Source organism: Microtus pennsylvanicus, chromosome 3, assembly GCF_037038515.1.
Source record: "Microtus pennsylvanicus isolate mMicPen1 chromosome 3, mMicPen1.hap1, whole genome shotgun sequence".
Taxonomy (NCBI): Eukaryota; Metazoa; Chordata; class Mammalia; order Rodentia; family Cricetidae; genus Microtus; species Microtus pennsylvanicus.
In genome coordinates this window covers 99,888,990-99,915,316 of record NC_134581.1, presented here as the reverse complement: position 1 = coordinate 99,915,316, position 26,327 = coordinate 99,888,990, and the positions used below count along the sequence as shown (strand labels likewise).

General features: G+C 37.7%; 2 protein-coding genes across 2 annotated transcripts; both read right to left on the bottom strand.

Moving 5' to 3' along the window:
• Positions 1-14,969: 14,969 nt before the first annotated feature.
• On the bottom strand, positions 14,970-15,941 carry LOC142847253 (olfactory receptor 7E178-like). Its single transcript, XM_075967970.1, has one exon. It carries the CDS (start codon positions 15,855-15,857, stop codon positions 14,970-14,972), a length of 888 nt encoding a protein of 295 aa, XP_075824085.1. The 5' UTR covers positions 15,858-15,941.
• Positions 15,942-23,921: 7,980 nt separating this feature from the next.
• LOC142847251 (olfactory receptor 7E178) lies at positions 23,922-26,033 on the bottom strand. The gene is made up of 2 exons (XM_075967969.1): positions 26,025-26,033; positions 23,922-24,842 (listed from the first exon to the last, which is right to left on the bottom strand). The coding sequence occupies exon 2, from the start codon at positions 24,807-24,809 to the stop codon at positions 23,922-23,924; it is 888 nt and encodes a 295-aa protein (XP_075824084.1). The 5' UTR covers positions 24,810-24,842; positions 26,025-26,033.
• Between the last annotated feature and the right edge of the window lie 294 nt (positions 26,034-26,327).

Sequence of the window (26,327 nt, the reverse complement as noted above, 5' to 3'; positions counted from 1 at the left end):
TATAAAGACACAAATTAAAACTATTTTGTCTCTAGTTAAATTAATGTGCAGACAGGATAGAATCTGTTACTTTGAAACTATGTCAATTCCGAACAATTGGAAGCCATGGAAGTGTTCATTCAGTGGTTAATAAAGGTTTCCATGTTCATGCTTCCTGTATCTTAAAAAGTATGGGCCCCAGAGAATTAGAAATAAAAGAATTGAATTATGTTAATCTGAATATTTACAGTTAAGTTATATATTACTTGAATGGCATGTATATTTGCCTAACTATTGCAAGTAAAATTATCTTAATTTTTCTGTCAATTTTATACAATATACAATATTAATATATATATTACATGTAACACACACATATATATATACATATATAAACCTATATGGAGAACCTATTGTGTTTAGGTCCCAGAAATCAACTTTAATAATAACTTCCCACACATAGAAGTAATTGGAGCCAAAATACTAAAAATAAGATAATCAGAGTGTATATAGTGGCACATATCTGTAACTTCAGTAATCAGAGAGCTGGTATAGGAGAATTGTGAGTACCAGAGTAGTCTTGGTTTAACAAGACTATCTCAAAACAAAGCACAACAAATGATCTGTCATAGTATGCATGTGATTCACTAATTTCTTTCTATCAGTTTCTAGTCAAGAGAAATTTTTAAGCAGGTGCTCAGAGATATTTATCACAATTAGTTGCAGGTACTTTTTTCCTGACTCCTGTTTTCCTCAGTAGGAATAAAAACTAGATGTAATGCTCATTACATTAGTAAATTGTAGTGTGTTGTTTGAGTTCACTGAGAAATTACGTCTGATATTGGAGTTGGCTCGAGCACATTTCATACCCAAACAAGTTGTGTCAAATGTCCTTAAAGCTCTGGTGGTCTTTCTGATAAAAAGGGAAGAGAAGAATAAAACAGACTAAGATTAAATCACTTTGTCCTTGAAAATAGCTAGAAAGTAACCTATATCCAATAAATATGACTATTTTTATGATGTAATGTAAGGGCATGTATTAGAAAAGAGAATCTGAAAGTTCAGTCACAGGAAGTTCACACGTGGGGAGCTCATGCATGAAAGAACAGTTCAAGTAGAACTAGCTGACCACCTCAATCTCACCAGCTGATTTCTTTTGGATGTCATGAGATCCCAATTTGATGCTGCCAGCCCTATCTGTTATTTGTTCTCTCACCTGGAATCACTCATTCTGCTATTTCACAGACTTATCCTATGGGGAGCTCCAGTTGACAACTTTAAAGAGTTCCAGGTAGATTTATGTTGCTTGTTCTGAGTGTCTGATTTGGTGATGTTTTGCTATGTAACTACTAATAATTTGCTATTCTTTTATTTTTGCTTGGTACATTGTAGATCATTCTCTGGACAATATAGAATACAAGTTCTGACACTATCTCTTCTTTTGAAAATGTGTGGCCTAATGTGAGAATGGAGGAAACAATAGAAGCCTGCAAGTATATCATATAGTGACTCCAGAGACAGATCTGTTCTGATGTATGTATGATATGTGCACTCTGTTTTCCCTCTATAGCTCTTTCCTACAGATAATACAGCCTGAGTATCTGATAATTTAACTTGGAATCAACCATGCATCTCCAAAAGAAGAAGACAGGGAGATGAGGTATCTTCCTGCAGTAACAGGAAGTAATATGATTGGTTATTAATAAAAAACAGTACTCAGTTTTATGTTTAATAGCCTAGTCCAACTTTTCCTCACCATGTACATCATAGACATGTGTGAATTTGCAGGAAATAGTTTAAAGGTATCCATTTTATGTGAGGTAAGTGTATGGAAAATCAGGGTCAATGAAAAACAAATTGTGAATGAAGTATCTTGTATACTCAATACAAAAGAACATATATTTCATATTCCAAATAACTGAAATAGTTTGTCGCTATTCTCCCATCTTTATACAAGGATTGTCAAGTTCATCTACACCAATGTGGAAAGAATCTTTCCAATATTCCTTCACATATCTGCATTCTCGCCACCTACCAGTTTAAGCTACTGTTCTGCTCTGTCATGATCAGGAAGTACAGATACATTCACCTTATCACACCAGATCCTGAGGGGTGTGCAGTCTCTGTGCCACAGAAGATATGAGCAGTGGCATTTAATAGTTTTCTTGTGTGGTTATCCATGCAAAGAGAAAGATGCACGAGCCAAGTTCACCGTAACGTGAAAGTGAAGAACTGGAAGCACAGGATAATTATTGACTCCACTAGGACTGGGAGACTGAATGCACAGAGATTATTATCCAGACTGATTCAGTTTGTCTCAATCTCTAAGGACTTCGTAAATTAATTTGGAAGAATAAGAAAAGAAAATGGATATCAACAAAAACATTTTTAGACTTTTTTCTCTACTCCAGAAAACGTCTTAAGTACTGCTTTTTTCTTTTATTACTGCATATAAAAGTCACATTTATGTGGCCTGAGGACAAAATGGAACATGCTATTTTTGTGCACTTCTAAAAGTCATTTGTCTGCTTAGTTATATTTTTAAGAAACATATGCATTTACACTTTCCAATTTAAATATAATTAAAATATGTTTGTCACTCTAGTTGCATCCTCTATATCTTACAACAATCAAAATCCTATTTCACTAGAAACTTTTAATCTTTCAGATTGAAAATCAATCATCACTTTACAACTTTATCACACAAAACACAATAATTGAAACAATAATCCCACTTTGCAAATTCATGAGAAACTAAAATGATGAAATCGCAAAATTAATATTGCAACACTTACAAATCTGCATGTTAAAACTATTGGTTTTTTATTAATAGAGATGAGTTAAATTAAGATTTAAGAGTTAACAATAAGAAGCTAGAGCGAATGATGGGCCAAGCAGTGTTTTAAATAAAAAAAAAACTATTGGTTTTTCAAATTGCATTACAGTGCATGACATAGGTCTTCAGATCATGCTTTTCTGTTTCAGAATACAAATAACATATTTTAGATTTTCCATTTTAAATAGTTACACCTTTACTCAATTTACATATCCATTTAGGTTTTATTTCTTGCTCATTTTGCTCTTCTTTTCCTTTCCCACTGTTCTCTTTTCTATTCCAAAACAGCCTGTTCTCTACAAATGTGAGGTGTGTGTGTGTGTGTGTGTGTGTGTGTGTGTGTGTGTGTGTAAAATATAGCTTCCATATACAGAAAACATTCACTAATTTGTCTTTCTGATTCTGGCTTATTTCAGATATGAAGAATAAAAACATGGTAAAATAGCAATAAAATGTAAAAATGTATAGAATTCTTAATAATTTGATTATATGAAATATGAGAGAATCATTATATGTATGCAATATATTTGCTTATCTATATATTAATCAACATATAAGTTAATTCCATATCTCACCTGTTCATTGGCTTTTAAGATGAATTCATCAAATGACTGTTAAGATTATCACCTTAATAAACAGGTGGACTGCAGGGATTTCTATACTGTACAGACATACATTCCATTGCACTTATTAGCAGAGTTGTTGTAGGTGCATCTATTGCCAGTTATTTTCAGTTTTAGAAGCCTCCATACTAAATTCCATAGTGGTTCCACTGAATAAAACTGTGTCCAAGATTGTATGTGAGTTCCTTTGTCCCACAGCCTCACCAGCTTTTGCTTTCTTTGTATGTCCATTTATTTAAAGATCCATTCTTCTAGGGATGACTTAGAATATTAATGTATCTTTTTTTAAATATTAATGTATCTTGAATTAGATTTTCCTTAATGGCAAATCATGGTGAGACCTATTCCGTACACTTATTAGTTACATATACCTCTACCTTTGAAAGGTGCCAGTTCATTTCATTGGTACATTTAGTCATTGGATCATTCAGTTATAAAGTGTTTACATTTTTAGAATTTCAGAGATTCTAAATTATTAGTTCATTACCAGGTATATAGCTATGAATTATTTTGGAATGTTTTGCTGACAGCATTTTCACTCTGCCAAGTGTTCATTTCTCAAAAGTGCTTAAATTTCATTCAGTTCTATGCACTGATTAATGCTGTTATTTTCTAACCTACTGGAGTCTTTTTTCAAAGTCTTTGTCTATGTGTGCATCTTGAAGTGTTTTGAAAATATTTTTCTTTTGACATTTCAGTCTTAAGTTTTTGAAATTGATTTTTTACAACTTCTTTGTTTGAAAATAATTGAATACATTTTGGCACTATTTTGAAGCATGGATGTAGTTTATTAAAGACATTGAATGTAGGCCTTACCCACAGAGGTTAATAAACAGAGTGTTCAGGGAAAAAAATAACACATATCAAACCAAATGTATGTGCTACTCCTAGAGGAAAACCTCCTCATCATATTTACAATGGCTGTCCACATAATCAATGACTTTCACAATCATATTTTCTGCTGTGATATTTTGTTTGTGCTCTGAAAAATAAATCTGGCCTGGAGATAGAAAGTGGAGCTAGCCACTAGTTAACCATAGAGTCTGGTGGTCTATAAATACAGGAGACAGGAAGAGAAAGCATGGGGTAGAGACAGGAAGTAATAATGTAGGGTATAGACAAGATGTTTGTCCTTTTGGCAGCAGATTCACAGGGGTAAAAGGTGACTGTGGCTGTTCCTTTGTTTCTCTAATCTTTCAGCTTTTACCCTGACATCTGACTCTAGGTTTTTATTGATAAGATCACTTAGGATTGTACTTCATCTGGTGTAAAATTTGGGGGGCACAAATTCATAAAACAGCTGTTTGCGTATGACTTTGCAACCACTGGCTCAAGCGGAGTTTAACATAGCCAAGTCACCACAGTTGGCTAAGTTTTCCGTTTTTTTTCCACAAGCCCTCTGAGCAAGTCTGGAGTTTTTCTGTTGCAGCCTCTCTGCAGCAAACTCCACAGACTCTTGGGCTCCAAATATTACTGGAGTTAGTCCCTCACCACTGGCCAGCTCTGCCTTTAGGCAGATCCAGTTGATGTGCTTTTTCCCAGGATACCTTGTGGGTATTTTTCAGACAACAGGCTCCCTCTCCCAATGAGTTGTGGGCATTCCCTGGACACCCTTCCTGGGCTATTGCCAAATTAGGTAGCTGCCTAGGAAACCAGCTTGGGATTCAACTGTTCTACACAGCTATAGTCAGCCTCATCTTCACCATTATCTTTACTTTCATTGTCAACAGATTTGGTGAGATGTTGGGAATTTTTAAAGATGGAAATAAGTTTAAAAAAAAAACAGAGAGTGGCCGGGCGGTGGTGGCACACGCTTTTAATCCCAGCACTCGGGAGGCAGAGGCAGGCGGATCTCTGTGAGTTCGAGGCCAGCCTGGTCTACAAGAGCTAGTTCCAGGACAGGAACCAAAAAAGCTACAGAGAAACCCTGTCTGGAAAATCAAAAAAAAAAAAAACAGAAAGTTTTGTCCCACATTAAAAATGAGAAACATGATAACTACAATGGAGGGAGTTAGGTCTCTGTATGATTATGCAATGAATGGTTTAAAATAAAACAATTAAATGAAATGTATAATCGATTTAACTGAGATTGATATAATGATAATTATCCTTTTCATAATTCTGATTTTAACCCTATTAAAGTTGGTTAATAGGAGTGCCAAGATAGGTCTTAGAAAAACATTGGTGAGCAGCTTCTTTGTTCCACACGACCCTGCTCCTGTACTGAGGAGATCCATCCAAGAGGGTTAAGTGTGTGTCCGCCCGGCCAGATGGCCCGGGAATGGAGTACAGGGTCCCTCCAGCTCCTGCTGTAAAGGCTTCTTTGTTCCACATGAATCTGCCTCCCCTGAAGCCTGCCCTATTGTCTGTGAGGTCCTTGGCCCAGAAAGAGTTCCTACTCTTAACGCTGAGTAGATCCATCCAGAGGGGTAAAGTGTGTGCCCGCCCACCGAACTGTCCGGGAATGGAGTATAGGACCGCTCCAGGTCCTGCTGCAGCAGCTTCTCTGTCCCAGACGACCCTACTCCTGTACTGAGGAGATCCATCCAGAGGGGTAAGTGTGTGCCCTCCCGGCTAGACTGTTAGGGAACCAAGTACAGGGCCTGTCCAGCTCCTGCTGCAAGGGCTTATTTATTCCACTAGGCACTGCCTCCCCCAAGCCTGCCATATTGTCTGCAAGGTCCTTGGCCCAGGAAGAGTTCCTGCTCCTGCACTGAGGAGATCCATCCAGAGGGCACTTCTTTCCATCTTTGGGGTCCTTAGATCCACCAGCATAGCCAGCCCCAGCTCTGAGGGGTCCTAAGAGAAGGCAGACCAAGAAAAAACCCCCAAGTACACAGTCAGTCACAGCAAAGATTGGACCAAGACGCCAAGACTCTCCTGGCTGCATTTGAAGGAAGAGATGGGCAGGCGCCAATGCAAGAATTCCTCCAACAACCTAAAAAAGCAACATAACAACAGCAGAATCCAGCTAACACGCAACAGGAAGACTTGTACACCCTATTCCAGAAGAAGTAGAAGAAATCGACTTTAAACATAACATTATGAAAATAATAGAGGACCTTAAACGGGATGTAAAAAACTCCTTTAAAGAAACGGATGAGAAGACAAACAAAAAGAAGAAATGAAAAAATCTCTCAAAGATACCCAAGAAAACCAAGAAAAAGATATCAAACAGGTAATGGAAACAGTTCAAGACTTGAAGACCGAAATGGAGGCAATAATGAAAACACAAACCGAGGGATGTCTGGATATGGAAAATCTGAGTAAATGAACAGGAACTACAGAGACAAGTATAACCAACAGAATATAAGAGATAGAAGAAAGAATCTCAGATTCTGAAGATACTATAGAGGAAATAAACTCGTTGATCAAAGAAAACAGTAAATCCAACAAATTCTTAACACAAAACATCCAGGAAATCTGGAACACCATGAAAAGACCAGACCCAAAAAGATGAATATGGTATGTACTCACTCATAAGTGGATTCTAGCCATAAATAAAGAACATTGAGCCTATAATTCGTGATCCTAGAGAAGCTAAATAAGAAGGTGAACCCAAAGAAAAATGTATAGTTATCCTCCTGGATATTGGAAGTAGACAAGATTGCCAGGCAAAAATTGGGAACTTGGGGGTGGGGTAGGGTGGGAGTAAGGGGAGATGGGGAGAGAAAAGTGAGAAGAGGAGGATGGGGAGAGTTTGGGGGAATGGGACGGTTGGGATGGAGGAAGGGTGGATATGGGAGCAGGGAAGTAGATATCTTAATTAAGGCAGCCATTTTAGGGTTGGCAAGAGACTTGACTCTAGAGGGGTTCCCCGGTATCCAAGGAGATGTCCACAGCTTGTTCCTTGAGCAGCTGATAAATATCTTGCATATCACCATAGAACCTTCATCTGGCAATGGATGGAGATAGAGACAGAGACCCACATTGGAGCACTGGACTGAGCTCCCAAGGTCCAAATGAAGAGCAGAAGGACGGAGAACATGAGCAAGGAAGTCAGGACCACGAGGGGTGCCTCTACACACTGAGACGGTGGGGCTGATCTAATGGGAGTTCACCAAGGCCAGCTGGACTGGGACGGATGGAGCATGTGATCAAACCAGACTCTCTGAATGTGGCTGACTGAGAAGCCAAGGACAATGGCACTGGGTTTTGAATCTACTGCATGTACTGGCTTTGTGGGAGCCTGGTCTGTTTTGATGTTCACCTTACTAGACCTGGATGGAGGGGGGTGGACCTTGGACTTCCCACAGGGCAGGGAACCCTGACTGAGCTTTGAACTGGAAAAGGACGGGGAAGGGGAGAGGGGGAGGAAAATGGGAGGAGGTGAAAATTTTTAATAAAAATATAAATGTGTTAAATTAAAACGTAAGAATTAGCCAATGAGAAACTAAAGCTAATGGGCCAAGCAGTGATTTAATTAAAAAAAAAAGGTAAAATCTATTTTCAATAAAAGGAAGATGGATGATAGATAGACAGATAGATAGATAGATAGATAGATAGATAGATAGATAGATAGATAGATAGATAGATGATAGATGGATGATAGATAAGATACCAAATCTTTCAATTTTTATTAAACATAGTTTCTTTTCTCACATAATATAATCTGAAAACAGTTTTCCTTCCCTCTGCTCCTTCCAGTTCCTCCCCAACTTCCTTTACCATCTGGATTCACTCCCATTCTGTCTCTCATTAGACAAAAAAATGGGCTTCTAGGAGGTAACAATAAAATATTTTAAAAAACCTAAAATATAAGGAAAAATGAAAATCATCCTATTGAAATAGGACAAGATGAGCAAACAAAAAAATAAAAGAGCTCCAGAGAAAATGTACAAGAATAAGTGACCCTCTTCTTTACACATTCAGGATTCCCATAAAAGTAGTAAACTTAAAACTATAGTAAATATGCAGGGGACCTTGTGCAAATACATAGCGGCCCTGTACATGTTGCTTCAGTCTCTGAGTTCATATGAGTTTTGGTCAGTGGTTTTAGAGGGCCGTGTTCTCCTGGTATTTTCCATCCCCTCTGTCTCTGCTTCCTCTTCTGAGGGGTTACCTGGCCTCTTTGGAGGAGGATTTAATGGAGACATATTTAGAGTTGTGGGCCCCAAGGTGTTTCTCTCTCTCTCTCTCTCTCTCTCTCTCTCTCTCTCTCTCTCTCTCTCATAATGTCTGACTGTGGGTCTCTGTATTTGTTCCCATCTGCTGCAGGAGGAAGCTTCTCAGATAATGACTGAATAAGGGACCAATCTATGAAAGTAATGGAATATAATTAGGAGTCATTTACTGTTACCTTTTTTAGACCAGTAGTATTTGGTTTTACCCTAGCTCTCTTGGTTATCTACTCTGGTTCTTGGTCACCCAAGCAATGTCTGTTATATGTTTCATCTCTGGGAATGGGCCTGATGTCAAATCAGACATTTGGTTTTTTTACTCCAACAATATTTGTGCTGTAGCATATTTTGCAGGCAGGACAGATTTTAGATCAAAAGATTTGAGGTTACATTTCGTGTTTACATTTCTCTTTTGGTAGCCTGAAGAGTACCAACACGTCACAGACACTAGAACATGTGTCAAAGGTTCTATGTTGACATCAGCTGGGCCATCTCCACATTCAATAAGTTGTGTAGGTATTGTCTTCCGCAATGGGGCCTTGTTGTCAATTTGTGGTGAGCAACCCATTGTCTTGGCAACATCCTGGGTTATTTGAGAATTTCCATGGAACCCCACTAGCCAACAACTCAACTGGATAAAACCCAGTTCCAGCATGGGAAGCTTCATTTGGTGACTAGAAATGGCCAGTAGGGTTTTCATCTCCCTCATTATTTGGAGACTTTATCATGATTGCCTTCATATATTACAGGAAGTTTTCACTGCACTAGTTTTCCATACCACTACTAAAACATTCTTCAATTCTAGTTGTCTCTCCCCTGATTATCCCCCTCAATCCCAACTCTCCTCTCCCTTCCCACCTGATCCTCCTATTCTCTTCCCTCCCACGCATCTTCCTTGCTCCAGTCTACCCATAAAATCTATTTTACTTCCCATTCCCAGGAAGATCCATGTGTCCTCCTAACGACTTCCACTATACCTAATATCTCTGGGTCTATGGATAATAACTTGGTTATCATCTATTTAATGGCTAATATCCATATACATGCAAATATACCATATTTAAATTTCTAGGTCTGGATTACCTTACCCACAGTGATTTTTTTCTAGTTCTATCCATTTTGCCTATAAATTTAATGGTGTCATATTTTTAGGAGCTGAGTAATATTCTAGTGTGTAAATGCACCAAATTTTTTTAACTATCCTCTGTTGAGGGACATTAAGTTACTTCCAATTTTGGGCTCTTATGAACAGAGCAGCAATGAACATGTTTGAACATGCCTCTGAGGTAGAATGAAGTGTCCTTTGGGCGAATGCCCAAGAATGGTATAGCCAAATCTTAAGGTAGATCAATTCCCATCTGATTTCCACACTGATTTCTATAGTGGTTATACAAGTTTGAACTCCCACCAATAAAAGATGACTGTTCCCCCTTGCTCCACATCCTTGTCAGCATGAGTGTCACTTGTGTTATTGACCTAAGGCATTCTGGCAGGTATAAAGTGGGATCATAAAGTAGTTTTCATTTGCATTTCCCTGATGTTTAATGATATTGAACATTTATTTATGTGTTTCTCAGTCATTTGAATTTCCTCTATTTGTAATTCTCTTTAGAACTGTACCCAATTTTTAAATTGAGTTATTTAGTCTTTTTATATCAAGTTTCTTGCATTCTTTATATATTTTTATATTAGCCCACTATTGGGTGTGGACTTGGTTAACATCTGTTCCCTCTCTGTAGGCTGACACTGTGTCCAGAACACATTCTTTGCTGTGAAGAAATTTTTTAGTTTCATGAAGTTCAATTTATTAATTGTTGATATTGGTGCCGGCATTAATGGTATTGTGTTCAGAAAGCATTCCCTTGTGCCTATGAGATTGAGGCTATTCTCCAATTTCTCTTCTATTAGATTCATTGTACCTGGTTTTATGCTGAACTCTTTGATCAACTTGTACTTGAGTTTTGTGCAGGGTGATAAGTATGGATCTATTTAAACTCTTCTATATGCATGCATCCACTTAGACCAGCACCATTTGTTTAAGATGCTTTTTTTTCCTGTGTGTATTTCTGGATTCTTTATCAAAAATCAAGTGTACATAGATGTGTTGGTTTATGTATGGATCGTCAATTCTGTCTGTTTTTATGACAATACCATCCTGTTTTTATTACTACTGTAGCTCTGTAATATAGTTTGGAATGAGGGATGATGAGTTTCATAAGTTCACTTATTATTCTGGATTATTTTAGAGATCCTGAGATATAAAAGGCTTTTTTCTTTTGGGCTTCTAGCTCCTAAATTTTGACGCAGAGACTTATTATTAATTATGAATGTTCAGCCTTAGCTTAGGCTTGTTTCTTGCTAGCCCTTATAACTTAATCTGTTTCTCTTCCTCTACATTTTGTCTCAAGACTTTTTCCTTCCTACCTACCTTTCTTTCTTTCTTTCTTTCTGCATGGCTTACTTTCCTACTGTCCCCAAGGCTGGTGACTGCCTGGCTTCTGCCCCCAGGTGTGTCCCTCTCTTTCTCCATTGTTCTCTCCTCCCTCTTCTCTTTCAAACCTAGATTTCTCCTACTACATATTCTCTCTGCCCTCCAACCCTGCCTAACCTTCCCCTGCCTAGTCACTGGTCTTTCAGCTTTTTATTAGACCAAGTAAGTGCCCTAGGCAGGCAAGGCAAAACAAATGCAACACATATTTTCATAATTAAGCAAATACAGTACAAACAAATGTAACACATCTTTACATTTTAACAAATACAGCAAAAACAAAACACACCTTCACATAATAAAAGTAACTTCACAGCATAAAAAAATTAACACATCTTTGTCTAGTTGAAATAATATTCCACAGCACTGAGTTTTTATGTTTCCATAACAGGTTGATAATTGTCCTTTTGTCTGTGAAAAATTGGATTGGAATTTTGATAGAGATTGTATTATATCTGTAGATTATTTTCCATAGGATGACCATTTTACAATATTAATCCTACTGACCCATGAGCATGGAAGATCTTGTCACCTTCTGACATTTTTTTCACTTTCTTTCTTCAAAGACTTGAATTTTTATCATAATCTTTCATTTGTTTGTATACATATACCCCAACGATATTTTGTATTTTTTGAGGATTTTGCAAAATATGTTGTTTATCTGAATTTTTTCTCAGTCTGATGATCATTTGTTTATAGAAGAGCTACTGATTTTTGAGAGTTAATTTTGTGGCCAACAACTCTGCTGAAGGTATTTACCAGCTATAAGAGTTCCCCAGTCAAACTTTTGGGTCACTTATGTATACTATCATATCATCACAAATAATGATACATTGATGTATCTCTTTCCAATTTGATACCAAATTTATACTTTCTCTATATTTTATCATTTTCTCTATATATTTTATACTAATCACAAACAGGCTATTCATCACTTAACCCTTGCTCAATGTATTTGTAGCAGCTAGAAACCACCTTAGATAACAATACTAAGTTTTAGCCATTATAACAAACTGCAGTGCATTATAGGTAAAACGTGGAGAACAGAAAACAAAATTATCACTATTTCATCCAATACATTAAATTTTTTATATTTCCAACTTCCAGAATATTTCTTGAGGCTACGTATATGGCTTATTGAATAAAATATTTACAATGAAAATATGACAGTTGGAGTTCAGATACCCAGCCCTTACATTAAAAGCTGAGCAGATACTGAGGGCACTTACAACCCCACCATTCAATGATATAGAAGGAGCTGCCTACCTCAAAGATGGGTAAGCTCTGCTTTCAACCAAGAGACTCTGCCTCAGAAAATCAAGTATAAAGCAATGAAGAAAGAAACACAATGTCAACTTGTGCCTTCCATACGCATGCATATACATGTAAAATACATACATGCCAACACATATGGATATGCATATACATGTACAACACACACTCATACACATAAAAATAAAACAAATTTTTGCTAGGCTGTGGATCACACTTAGGGCCTAATGTATACTAACTAAGCACTCCTCCGCTAAACCACACACCAAACTTCTAACTATCAAAATGTTTAAGAAACCCCAAAACCGGACTCTCTGAACATGGTGAACAATGAGGGCTGATGAGAAGCCAAGGACAATGGTTTTGATCCTACTTCATGTTCTGGCTTTGTGGGAGCCTAGCCAGTTTGGATGTTCACCTTACTAGACCTGGACGAAGGGGGAAGGACCTTGGACTTTCCACAGGGCAGGGAACCCTAACTGCTCTTCGGACTGGAGAGGGAGGGGGAGAAGAGTGGGGGGAGGGGGAGGGGGAGAGGGGCAGGAGGATGGGGAGGGAAATGGGAGGCTGGGAGGAGGCAGAAACTTTTTTTCTCAATAAAAAATAAAAAAACTAAAACAGAGGCAGAACATTTTTAACTTTCTGTGTCTCAGAAGGAATAAAATTAAATCCTTATTTCAAGCCTCCTCTTGAGACTAACTGAAGATTAAAAGGGAAGTAAAGATGTAGACAGATGCATTTATTTATGCTGAGTTATCATGTATCTGTCTGTGAACTTAGCCTATGGTCTATACCCATCTATCCTATAGCTGATACAGCAGGCACCACCCACTGATGTCTGAAGTGTGGATTTCCACTTAAGAAGAGCACAGTAGCAAGCTAAATCTTCCTGGAATGTCAAGTAACTCAAATGACTGATTTGTCGGGAAAACCATCTGGGGGGGGGGGGACAGTAAAGATTGCAGCCAAGTGTGACAACCTAAGTTCAAGTCATGGAACGCACATGACTAAAGGAGAATACTGACTCCGTCAAGTTGTCCTCTGACCTCCACATACACACTGTGGTATATATGTCACTCACATATGCACAGTAAATAAAGAAACAAACTGCCAAAATTCTCTTTGCAAGGTATTCTGTATTCTGACATCCCTGTGCTGTTGTTATTCCTGTTGTTGTGGTTTAGTGGTTTAGTTTGGGATTGGTTTGGTTCTGCTTTTTTTTTTTGAGATACAGTATGACTACACAGCCTTGACTGACCTAGCACTCACAAAGATTTGCTGGCTTCTACCTCTAAGTGTTGAGGTTAAAAGTCTGCACAACCACACCAGGTTTGTGTTTTGATATGGCTTCATTCATTCCTACTGAAACGCCTAGAGTATGTTACAATAAAAATTATGTGTAAAATAACAAAAAAATGAGTATTATAACTTAGACTGTACATTCAACATGATGCATACCAGACAGAACATATGACTCAGAGTATAGAGAGCCTTTTATCTAGAATTCTTTCAGGTCTGGAGTTTAACTCAGTGTCAGGGTGCTTATCCAGATTCAGTCTCCAGAGCTAAAACCAAAATAATAAATCTTTCATGAGGTTGCGATTACAAGCATTCCCTTTATCATTACTTCAACAATCCTTTGAAGTTCAGAGGAAAACTTTAAAGGGGCACATCTTTCTGCTAGCGTGTGGAGAGGACCTGTGGTCAGTAGAACTAGTGTGAGAGGATTGGATAAAAATTCCAGGATTTCCATCTCAGCAAAGAACATAATTATGCTCTTCCTAAACTGAAGTTTTGTAAGTCAACATTTTTCCATCCAGCTATACAAATAATCATATTTGTTTTGTTGATAATAAAACATGTTTTCCTGGAAGTCCCTCATCTACGTACCATCCCTTCAACACCCATGAGTTGAAGTGCTTCTGTGCTGAATCATGACCAAGGATGTTCAATGTTCTTTACTTACCAGGAGCTCAGGCTCCATCTTTAGGAGTGGTACAGCCTTAGAAGTGTTCCAATTCAGACAACAATGGGAGGAAGAGAAAGCAGCGCCCATGGGTTGAAACTAGTATACTTAGGAGTTGGCTTATGTTCACATCTGTATGACCTTCTAAAATCAACCTTGAAATTACTCAGTTTAATCCATGTTTTCTCAATTTCTAGTGATTTTCTAGTCATAATGGAAGAAGAAAAATAGAAAATCAATATTTATGAAAATTTAGGTCTCCTCTCACCTCATGAGCAACTCGTGTGTAGTATTCATTTCTTTCACAGTTTTTCTGATGCCTGGGTGGGTTTTGTCATTGTGTGTAATGGCAAAACATGAGTAAGATAGAAAATTAAGCATTTTAAGTACTGTTATGTCTACCTCATTGGTAATAGTTTCATTCGCATCATTATGTAACCTTCACTATCATCCAGCTACAGTACATTTTTGTCTTCACTAATCCAAAAATTGTATATACTTTTAAACTTTCCTTCCTCTCGCTCCACAACTTTGCCAACTACTATTCTATTATGAAATGTAAATGGGGGTTAAATCATCAAAATCTAAAATCAATGTAGCTGCAGAATCCGGATGCATGGTCTAGAGGTTTTGCTCTGCTGCACTTACCAACCCACACTCTAAATGGGTGCCACGGGCCCTGAAACTACAGTGTTCTGATGTGTAGTCTCCTCATTGCTCTTTTCATGTCCTTGTTCCTCAGGCTGTAGATGAAGGGATTTAGCATAGGTGTGACCACAGTGTACATCAGTGAGGCCACCGCAGTGTTGCCGGAAGAATGGGATACAGCTGATCCAAGGTATACTCCAATGGCTGTTCCATAAAATAAGCAAACAGCTACCAGGTGAGAGCCACAGGTGGAGAAGGCTTTCCACCTCCCACCCGGTGACGGGATTCTCAGAATGGAGAAGATGATTTTGTAGTAAGAGAAGCAAATTCCAGAGAAAGGAAGTGAACCAGAGATGACACCAACAAAATACATGACTATGTTATTAATGAATGTGTCAAAGCAGGCAAGATTAAGGAGTTGTGCAGGGTCACAGAAGAAATTGGAAATTGCTACATCTTTGAAGTGGATGATTTGTAAGGCAATGAAGTTGTGTGCCTGAGAATCCATAAGACTAACCAAAAAAGACAGGAAAACTAAAAGGCCACAGAGGCGAGGATTCATGATGAATGAGTAATGCAGAGGATGACAGACGGCCACAAACCTATCATAGGCCATCACAGTCAGAAGCATGCCATCCATACATCCAAAAAGGATCAAAAATGACATCTGTGTAAGGCAACCCACATAGATGATCTCTTTGCTGTGAGTTTGGATGTCCACAATCATCTTTGGAACTGTGGTAGAGATGAAACAGATGTCAGCCAAAGACAGGTTGCAGAGGAAGAAGTACATGGGGGTGTGGAGGTGGGAGTCAGAGCTGACAGCCAGGATGATGAGCAGGTTCCCAAGCACTGTGACCAAGTACATGGAGAGGAACAGTCCAAAGAGGATGGGTTGCAGTCCCGGATCATCAGAGAATCGCATAAGATGGAATTCGGAGACACGTGTCAGGTTTTGTCGTTCTATATTGTTTGGACAGCTTTTAGAAATGAAAAGATAGTTAGCAAATGTGACAGGAGTTTATCATCAATCAACACTGTGTCTGCATCTTAGACTAAAGCATCTGATTCTGTCTTGCGAAATTATCAGGTGACTGTACACCTTTGGTAATGTTTCCGATTTGCTACAATCTCACTATTCTTTTTAAACTTATTTTTGTTGACAATTTCATACATGTATAAAGTATATTATGATTATATTATCCCATTACCCCATCAATCCATTTCTCACCCATGATGACATCTTTTTTATCAAGTCCCCTCCTACTTTTATTCCTTTTTATATAGCACAAAGGCACAAATACAACTTATTTCCCATTGGCTTATGTTACTTACTCATCCCTTTCTACACTCATTTACATTAGAGATATTCTTAGGAAGAGATTGCAAGACCAAAATCATTAAATATACCATCCCTGATCACAATATATTACAAAATATACAAAATACAAAATAATAAAAATATAATTTAAAAAATCCTTCCCATGCTGAGAAAATACAATTATAACTAAAAGAAATCAAGATACTACCTAAAATATCTATGTTATACTAAGATGATGTATGAATTGTCTTGATATGATAGTCTGTAAGACTAAAGATTTTGATATGGACTATTTATAAAATTTCTGTAAGGCTAAAGGTCACATTTTTGAGATTCAAAATATCACTGAAAGTTCATAATCCCAGAGAATTTTTTATGTTCCATTTAACTCATGGAGTTGCTTAATTCTTTGATTTTTCTCTTTCATTAATCAAAGACAATTAGGGCCTATTTAAATTCATACATTGTTTTCAAACAGCTTCAGTCCCTGACTTTGACTCTGCTGAACTTCCACTTTGACAAATGTGCATATAACTCTAAAGTGCCCTGACCACATAATGCATTACTGACCAACATACCTGAAATAATTAAATAATGATGAACTTTTAAGAAGTATTTATGAAATATTTTATTTTCTAGAATTTTGTATAAATCCCATACAGTCAGTCCTATGAAAATATCCTTTCTATAAGATTACCTTTGCTATTTTTCTATATAGCATTCACTCCTTTATCTGATCATAAATTCTACATACACAAATGAGAAATATAGAGTCTTAAGCCTCCCAGAAGGAGGTTTTTCATCTAGTTGAAAGAACTCTATGTTAATTTTCCTGCCCAAATAAGATGCCTTGCCTAGTAATGTGTGGGAGATGCCAGCACTACTGGGAATCAGTGTGGGAGGAGAGCAGATTCTAAGAGTTCCTGAAACCCAATCAGTCCCCAAAGTCAGCTCAGTCCTCAGAGCAGAATATTTGCACGCTGTTATCCTCCCCTCAATCTCAAAAGCCACATTTCTTCATGACAAGGACAGTGTTCCTGACAGTGCCTCTACCCTTCTAGCATCTCGATGCGCACTTACTGCACTAGGATGGGTCTCTGCAGGGGCATCACCAACTGCTTCCTTCCTGCATGGTATTCACCAAATCCACAGGCTGAATGCTCAGGACTGGAAAACAAGACAGGCTCAAGTTAAAGAAGGTGTCCAAAAGAAGTAAGAGACATTGACTGAAGCTGGCGAATTACAAGTCTGAAGGCACTATCTAATTACTTCAGTTGTGTGACCTTGGGGGTTCCGCGCACACAGCTCCTAATTAGCCAGTTGGTACACATTATCCCCTGCTTCGGGGATTTATTACTATTAACAATCAAGAGAAAAGGGAAACGTGCTAGGAAATTTCAGGAAAGGCTTTCCCATAGACCTTCCAACTTTTGCTAATAGAACATTTGTGTGAAACTAAGATCTATTTTTTCAGTTTACTTTTCAAGATAGTATTTCACTGTGGATGCCTTGTTGACCTGAAAGTCTGTATGTAGACCAAGCTGACCTCAAACTCACAGAGATCTGCCCCCCACTATGCCCCACAAGACTATTATTTTTCAATTCAGCTCGGGGTTTTGGCATCTGACAATGCATTGCATTGCTCAGGAAATCAGAGTAGAAGCAAATCATACTAATCACCATATACTATTTCCATTTCTTGGTTTTTGTCTCAAGGAAAAAGTCTTATTTTCATTTTCCTTCCCCTTATTCATGCTAGTAATTTTTCCAGCATAATATTTTCATAGGTTATTTGGGGACTTCACATCATGCACCCCAATCACACTCACTTCCCAGTCCTTGTGACCTTCCTCCTCCAAAAAAGGAAGAGGAAGATAAACAGGAGTATGATAAAGAGGAAGACAAAGAAGAATAATGTCCAATTTGTGTTGCTCATATACTCACTGGAGCATGGTGAGCCGGTTAAAGAAAACTGAGCCCTTCCCAACTGCACCATGGTCAGAAACCATCAACTGTGGAGAACTACACCTCAGCATCGTTATCACAATGTTTAAGAGTTCTCTTTGATGGCTTTCTGTCCACACTGTTACTTTTTGGGGGTGAGAAGTTGCCACAGACGCTTTCTATGTATAAATGTCATTTGGTTTGGTTTCTCGTACTTCCAGTTCCTTACATGCTCTCTTAAATAGCAGAATGGTGATAAACAACCCATCCTGTGTTTGTCCCAGATTTCCCATTTCCCATTGTATGTTCTTTCCCATTCATCAACAGACACATAGGCTGTTTCCATTTCCTAGCTCCTCTAAACAGTTTTACAATAAAACTGAGAGAGTCACTAAAGGGCTAATGAGAAACATGGCACTAGGGAAATTCCCAGGAATCCAGAAGGATGACCCCAGCTGATAGTCTAAGCAACAGTGGAGAGGATGCCTAAGCTGGCCTTCCCCTGTAATCAGATTGGTGACTACCTTAATTGTCGTCAAAGAACCTTCATTCAGCAACTAATAGAAGCAGATACAGAGATCTAGAGAAAAGCACTGGGCCAAGCTACTGGAAGCCAGAGTCCAAGAGAAGGAGTGATAATATGAGCAAAGAGGTCAAGACCATGATGGTGATACCCACAGAAGCAGCTGACCTGAGCTAATGAGAACTCATTGACTCTGGAATGATAGTGGGGGAAACCTGCAGATGACCAAACTAGGCCCATTGAATGTGGGGGACAGTTGTATAGTTGGAGCAGACTTTAGGGCCACTGGCAGTGAGACCAGGATTTATCCCTACTCTTTGTTCTGGATTTTTGGAACCCATTCCCTTTGGAGAAATACCTTGCTCACCTTAGATATAGTGGGAAGGGCTTTGGTCCTGCCTCAAAGCAATGTGCTAGACTTTGTTGACTCTCCATGGGAAGCCTTACCCTCTTTGAGGAGTGGATGGAAGTGGAATGGGGTGTGGGGGGACGGAGGAGGAATTAGTTTGGTCCTATGCTGGGTCCCTCATTGTCAGGTCAGAGTTGGAAGGCTTTCATTAGTTCAGGAAAGCTGTTTCTGTGGGTATCCCCATCATGGTCTTGACCTCTTTGTTCATATATTCACTTCTCCCTCTCTTCAACTGGACTTTGGGAGCTCAGTCCAGTGCTCCACTGTGGTTCTCTCCATCTGCTTCCATCAGCTGCTGGATATAGGTTCTATGATAACATTTAAGGTAGCCAACAATCTGACTACAGGGCAAGGCCACTTCAGGTACCCTCTCCACTATTGCTTAGGGTCTTAGTTGGGGGTCATCCTTGTGGATTCCTGGGAATTTCTCTAGGGCTAAAACATTATTTTCCAGTCTTCTAGTTAGTTTTATTCTATTTCCAGGAATGGTTTTCCCTTACTTCTTCAGCCAATCACGATTGGAAGTGACTCACCAGGTTCTATTCACAGTAAATGAGAGGCGTGAACATAAGGTAAGTGTCTTCAGAGAATCTTCACTGCTGTCCACTTAATCTTCTATGAGAAGTGTGGGGTCTAAATACATTACTATCCAGGTCTCAAAACATGTTTTTCCATCGCAATTCTCCATGTCAACCAAACTTCCTGAAAACAAACTGAAAACTGGATATGATTTTCACGATGTTGGTTCTTTCTACACCCAAACAGCTTCTCAGAGCATTGCTCCTGGCTTACAGTTGTGTAAGTGCCCTGGTTTCTCTTCTACTATAAGAGCTTGCACTGACACTTTAGTAAACCACAGCCAACCCATAATCAAATTTCTTCGATGTCTTCTGTGATTCTGATCTCTCCTGAGGAGTAGGAATCACCTTCCTCTAGAATATATTTGATTTAAGTTCTTTTCATTCTGAGTTCTTGGGCACTATCAAAAATTGTGTTTGCTACTTATTAGGGTATTTCTCATGGATAAGTTACAGTATATGTAAATAGTAACATGTTACTATTATTACAGATACATACAGTCTTGTCACACAGTCTGTCTTGAGCATCAAAATTTTGGTTGCTTTTCTTGATACAAAGATGGATATGGTAGAAGTACACACAAATGGATATGGTAGAAGACATTCTTGGTCACTATACATGGAAAAAGAAGGTGTTTGAGGGCTAGAGAGATGGCTCAACAGTTAAATGCACTTACTACTGTTCTTCCTGATGATCTGACGTCACTTCCCAGCACCCACACTGTGGCTCACCACTTTCTATAACTCCAGTTCCAGGGGAACTGATGCTCTCTGGCCTCCATGGTCACTGTACATATGTGGTATACAAACAAATTCAGGCAAACACACATACACTTAGTATATACAAATACATGTATGCATACAATCACAATTAATGAAAAAAAGAGGCCATGAAATTGAAGATGATCAAGGAGGGATATGTGGGAAGGTTTGAAGGGAGGAAAGGGAAGGGATAAATGTTACGATTATGTTATAATCTCCTAAATAAAATTTTTAAGAATTGTGCCAGACATGGTGACACACGCCTTTAATCCCAAAACTCAAGAGGCAGAGGCAAGTGGATCTCTCTGGTCTACAAAACAGGTTTCTGCACAGCCAGAGTTGTTAAACAGAGAAACTGTCTAGAAAAAAAAGTAAAACTTAAAAAAAGAAGAATTCTTTCTGACAATCATTTGAGAATTTGAGACCCTCTATAACCAATTTAATAAACTTCATTGGCTCCTTTGGTGAAATTGTACATTTTGGGACAATTTAGTATGCCTAGTCCAATAAACGTGTTGGTTGTGAAACAGTGCTTCCCATGGTACATGCAGCACATGATGAGTTCCACAACATTTCTGAAGTAATCTTCTTTGCTCATAAGGGCTAACGAAGGAAAGAGACTCCCTTGCACCTTCATGTTCAGTGAGCAGTGAGACCTGAAGTTCTAGGCTCAGGAACAAAGTTAGGTATGTGCCTCCTGGTTAGACACCTCTAGGAGGAGGAGATAAACATTCGGAAAGACTTAAGACATGGGATGAAGTTTACTTTTGTATCACCTAAAGAACTTTGCATGATCATGAGTACCCATGATCTGTAAGTGCCTCAGGATTATCATTGTACGCCTTTCCTGACTACCACATTACACAACCATAAAACCACCGTGTTCTCAACCAAGGTTTACCTAAAGACTTTCATGTGTACAGCACATATATTTCAACAAATCTCTCCATGCAGGTCCTGTCCCTTTACTCAGAAATTTTAAAAATACCTTGGTTTTTCTCCCAGCAGCAAAATGTCACAATGTGCTAAAAAAAAAAAAAAAATCCATGTCAACGCTCAACTGATGTTCCCGATATGTTCTTAATTTTCTTATCGAATTTATTTCCCTCCACAATGTGTTTTCTTTGGAATTTGTATGACTGTTTTAAGCTAATTAACTCTGTTTAATGATTCAAACTTTTGCCCATAGTAATAGCAGCAAAATGACAGAAAGCTCTAGACTTCAATCCTCCTCAGAGATACAAATTTCCTTGTGAGAACTCCATGAACTGGTTTAAAAAGATCAACATTTCAGGGAAGTACAAACCCAATAGCAGTATCACAGTGAATAAGAAAGTTTGTTACATTTGCCCACCAGTAAAGCTTCCATTCCCAAAACCAGATGACAAAATAGGGAGAATGTTTCTAACTCCTAGGTTCTGTCTTTGGAATAAATAATTAAGGCAAAATACTTGTCTAAATTGTCTTTATCCTTTCATTGTGTCCCTAAAGAGCTAGTTGATGTGTTGCATGACTTAAAGAACTAAAAGTAATGACAATATACTTAAAATGACAGTACCAGGCCCACAGACAAAACTTCTAAGGCATTTTATAAAGCATCAGAGAGAATGCAGTGCCTGGGACAGACAATGAGTAAAACAAAAGACAAAGGGGCTCTTGAGAAGAGAGGGAAGCCTCCTTGATTAGAAAAGGACATATACACATCCTTAGATAAGATAAATTTTAAAACCTTCCCCTATATGAAGCCAACATGTAAAACTTGTGAGAATTCACATTTTTAACCTCAACAACAACATGCAAGATATACAAAGGAACAAGGAAATATGGCCCAAACAAATAAATGAATAATAGGAAAGCAACTCTTCAAATTTCCTTTAAAAATAGTGATATATGATTTATTCAACAACAAATTCAAAGGCAGATAATAAATGAGGTTGCTACACAGACAAAAGTTATAAAAATGATACATGAATAAAATGGTACAATCATATATAAATTATTAGAATACAACAATCTTAAAGTTGAGGAACACAATAATCCAATTGAAATGGTCAGTATGGTGCTTATGATAGATCCTACTAAGCAGAAAGATGAATCAATGACCTTAAGCACAGATTCTTGGAAACCATTGAATCAGTGAAGCAAATGAAAAGAATAAAGAAAACAGAGATATATTAATGGGCTTACATGGTACAAGAAAGCCAAAATGTTTACATTAGGGGAATTCCAGAAGGAGTGTAGAGAAAGACAAACATGTTTAAAAACCAGAATGCATTACTTCCCAATTAAAAAACAAAAACAAAAGAACTAGCCATATGTAAAATCTAACAGTGGAAAATCAACACTCACAATTAGTGTTAGTGTCATGGAGAATCCTAAAACCAGCAACAAAATTTTCATTTCATGCAAGGAAGTGACTATAAATGCATCAGCATATCTTTCGGGAGAAACCTTAGGTGTCTTTTAAAGTCTGTGTTCAGCCCCACACCCTCCCATTCATGTTCTGCCACACACCTTCAGTAAATCAAAATCTCTGGATAGAAAACACAGGCACTGGTACTTTTAAAGGTCTTTATTTATCTTTATTTTATGCATATATGTTGCCTCCATGTACATATGTGCTCCAAATGCATGTAGTGCCTACAAAGGCCAGAAGACTACACAGGATCTGCTAGAACTGGAGTAAGCCACAGGGTAGGTGCTATGAATCAGGTCTTCACAAGATCCCCATAGGCATCAGTAATTTTTATAAATGCCTGGGGCAATTTCATAAATACAAGCTTGACTGCCAAAGACCTACATCTTCACAGACAATATGTATAAATCTATTGAGTAAAGTCAAATCCTTAATATATAATGTTTTTATTTTGTTCTTTAAGAATTTCATAACTGCATATAGTATATTTTAATCACATGAACCCCGTATGCCCCATTCAACTTCTCCTAGATCAACCCCCACTCTATCCCAGTGTTTTGTTCTCTTTTTTAATACCCTGAGACCAATAGCACTGCCTATATATGTCTGGAAGTCAAGTCATCCACTGCAACACAGTCAACATTCCAGGGACCGCACACAAAAGAAAGAAAACAAACACGTGTAGAGCATTTCTGAAGAGACACATAGAGAAAGGTAGAAAGTACCATTCTTGTTTTTATAATAAAAAATGTATATTACACATATTTCACCCAGCTTTTAATAAGCATATATTTCCTAGTGCTCAATACCTCTAAGCACTAAGTATGACAGGAGCTTGTTAGAACATTTTCGTATAATATGGAAGGGTGAAAAAAATTACTGACTTCCTCCTTTCTGAATATATATGAAAGAGAGCTGATTTCAATTGTGTGGTTATTAAAGCAATATGAAACAGATTCCATGGGTATTGTAAGAATTAGAAATTTTGTGAATCAGATTTACAAAGGATCCGGAATGAATGCTGCAGATCCTGAGATTAGACTGTTTTTCTGAGGAGTTGCCACATGGCCCTCTTGATGTCCCTGTTTCTTAAGCTGTAGATAAAAGGGTTGAGCATGGGGGTCACGACGGTGTATAGTACTGATGCCACTGCACCCTTCCTGGGAGACGATGAGACAGCTGAACTGAGGTATACCCCAAGGCCAGTCCCATAAAATAAACAAACAACTGACAGATGAGAACCACAGGTAGAGAAGGCTTTATACTTCCCACTAGAAGATGGCATTTTAAGAACAGAGGAAAAAATTCTATAGTAAGAGAAGAAAATCCCAGAGATAGGAAGAAAACCAGAGATGGCACCAACAAAATACATGACTATGTTATTGGTAAAAGTATCAGAACATGCAAGGCTGAGAATCTGAGAAGGATCGCAGAAGAAATGAGAAATGTCCACACTCTTGAAATGGGTAAGTTGTAATACTATTGAATTATGTAGCTGAGAGACCAAAAGGCTGATGAGAACAGACCCAAAAACCAACAAGCCACAACGACAAGGGTCCATGATGAGCTGGTAATGCAAAGGGTGGCAGATAGCCACAAACCTATCGTAAGCCATCACAGTTAGAAGAAGACTATCCAAACATCCAAAAAGCATAAAAAAGGACATCTGAGTCAGGCATCCTGAATAGGAGATGGCTCTGCTGTGAGTCTGGATATCCACTATCATCTTTGGTAGTGTGGTAGAGGTGAAACTTATGTCAGCCAAGGATAAGTTGGAGAGGAAGAAATACATCGGACTGTGGAGGTGTGAATCAGAGCTGACTGTCAGGATGATGAGTAGGTTTCCGAGCATTGTGACCAAATACATGAACAGGAACAGTCCAAAGAGAATAGGCTGCAGTTGCAGATCATCTGAGAGTCCCATAAGATGGAATTCTGAGATATATGTTAAATTTTTCTCTTCAATATTATTTGGACACCTTTTGAAAACAAATGAGAGAATTGGAGAAAATGAATAATAAAACCAGAATTCCACAATGCCTCTAATTTTCAATGGAAATAGTATACTGATAAATTCCACACAATTTCAGGGTCATAAACAGCTCTCAGTATTTCTCAGTTTCTATATATTTAACATTAGAATAATTTCATCACTGATCATTTTGTTATTTGCATATATATACATATATATGTATATTAGAGAAACCCAAATGAAGTATGTTTGAATAGCAAAATCATTACCTATAAAACTATAACCACGGGAAATATTCTTTTAAGATAAGATATGCAATAAAAAATATCCGTTCCTGATGAAAGTCATATTATCTATATTGAAAGTAATTAAAGTTGAGTTTAGGGTTACAGGACTTTAATTCCAGCAACTGGGAGGCAGAAGCATATAGATCTGTATGAGTTTGAGGTCAGCTGGTCTACATAGTGAGTTTTAGGACATCCAAGGCAATTGTGACAGCCTGTCTCAAAACAAAAAATAAAGGAAAAGGCAGCCCTGTTTTATGCACATGTGTGCAAGAATTTCCTAGATGGAACTGAGAAGACAGTATCTAGTGGGAGAGAGGAGAGAATAAGAAGATGAGAGGTGAGTAAAATAAAACTCATTGAGCAAATGTATGATACTGCCAAACAGTTTTAAATTTTTTTAAAAGACTTTAAGGCAAAATTAAAGTTTTAGTTAGACATTATCAAAATAATGTCAAATTCATCAGGGTATGAAAGATGAAAGTTTCATGAAGTTGCGTTGAAGTTAAGCAGGACCAATAAGATAGCAAAAGCCACATTGCCCATAAGACTTCATTCTCTAACTGTGAAATAAAAGTAATATGTACAAAGCATATAATATTCTTTAACAAAATATGTTCTTTAAGAACTAAAATGGGTCTTGACTCAGTCCATGTTCTTTATTGAATATGGTGTGTTTATAGTTTTAATATTGAAACAATTATATACACATGCACCTTTTAGGATATGGGAACTTTAAATACAAACCTTGACACATTATTCATTGATAGTCCAAGAGTGGAATATAATAGGAAAGAGCCTGGATGTCACAAAGAAAGTTAGACGCCAGAGTTTTTTTTCCACATAACAAATTCTATTCATCTATCTTTGTTCAAATTTGCACCAATTCAAGCTTTATGAAATAAGTTCATTCTCTTAACTCATATAATGTGTCTGTTATCAATATAAATGTGAAAATAAAAGTGATAACTATCAGCACTGAGATAATGTTTATATTTTATTTTTCTCTGTAGGTGTTTCTACGTGCATTATCTACTTCAGCACCACATCTATAAGTAAACAAGAATTAGTTTTAAAAAGAATTTCCTCCAACATAGAATGCTAAACAGTATAATTGTTTAACTATATTATGTAGATTCTAAATTAAAGTCAAAAGTTCATAATCAGAAAACATTTTATATATCAG

What these genes read in the sequence shown, in the direction of transcription:
- LOC142847253 (XM_075967970.1), bottom strand. Translation starts at nt 15,857, where the DNA reads ATGCGATTCTCTGATGATCCGGGACTGCAACCCATCCTCTTTGGACTG.
- LOC142847251 (XM_075967969.1), bottom strand. Translation starts at nt 24,809, where the DNA reads ATGGGACTCTCAGATGATCTGCAACTGCAGCCTATTCTCTTTGGACTG.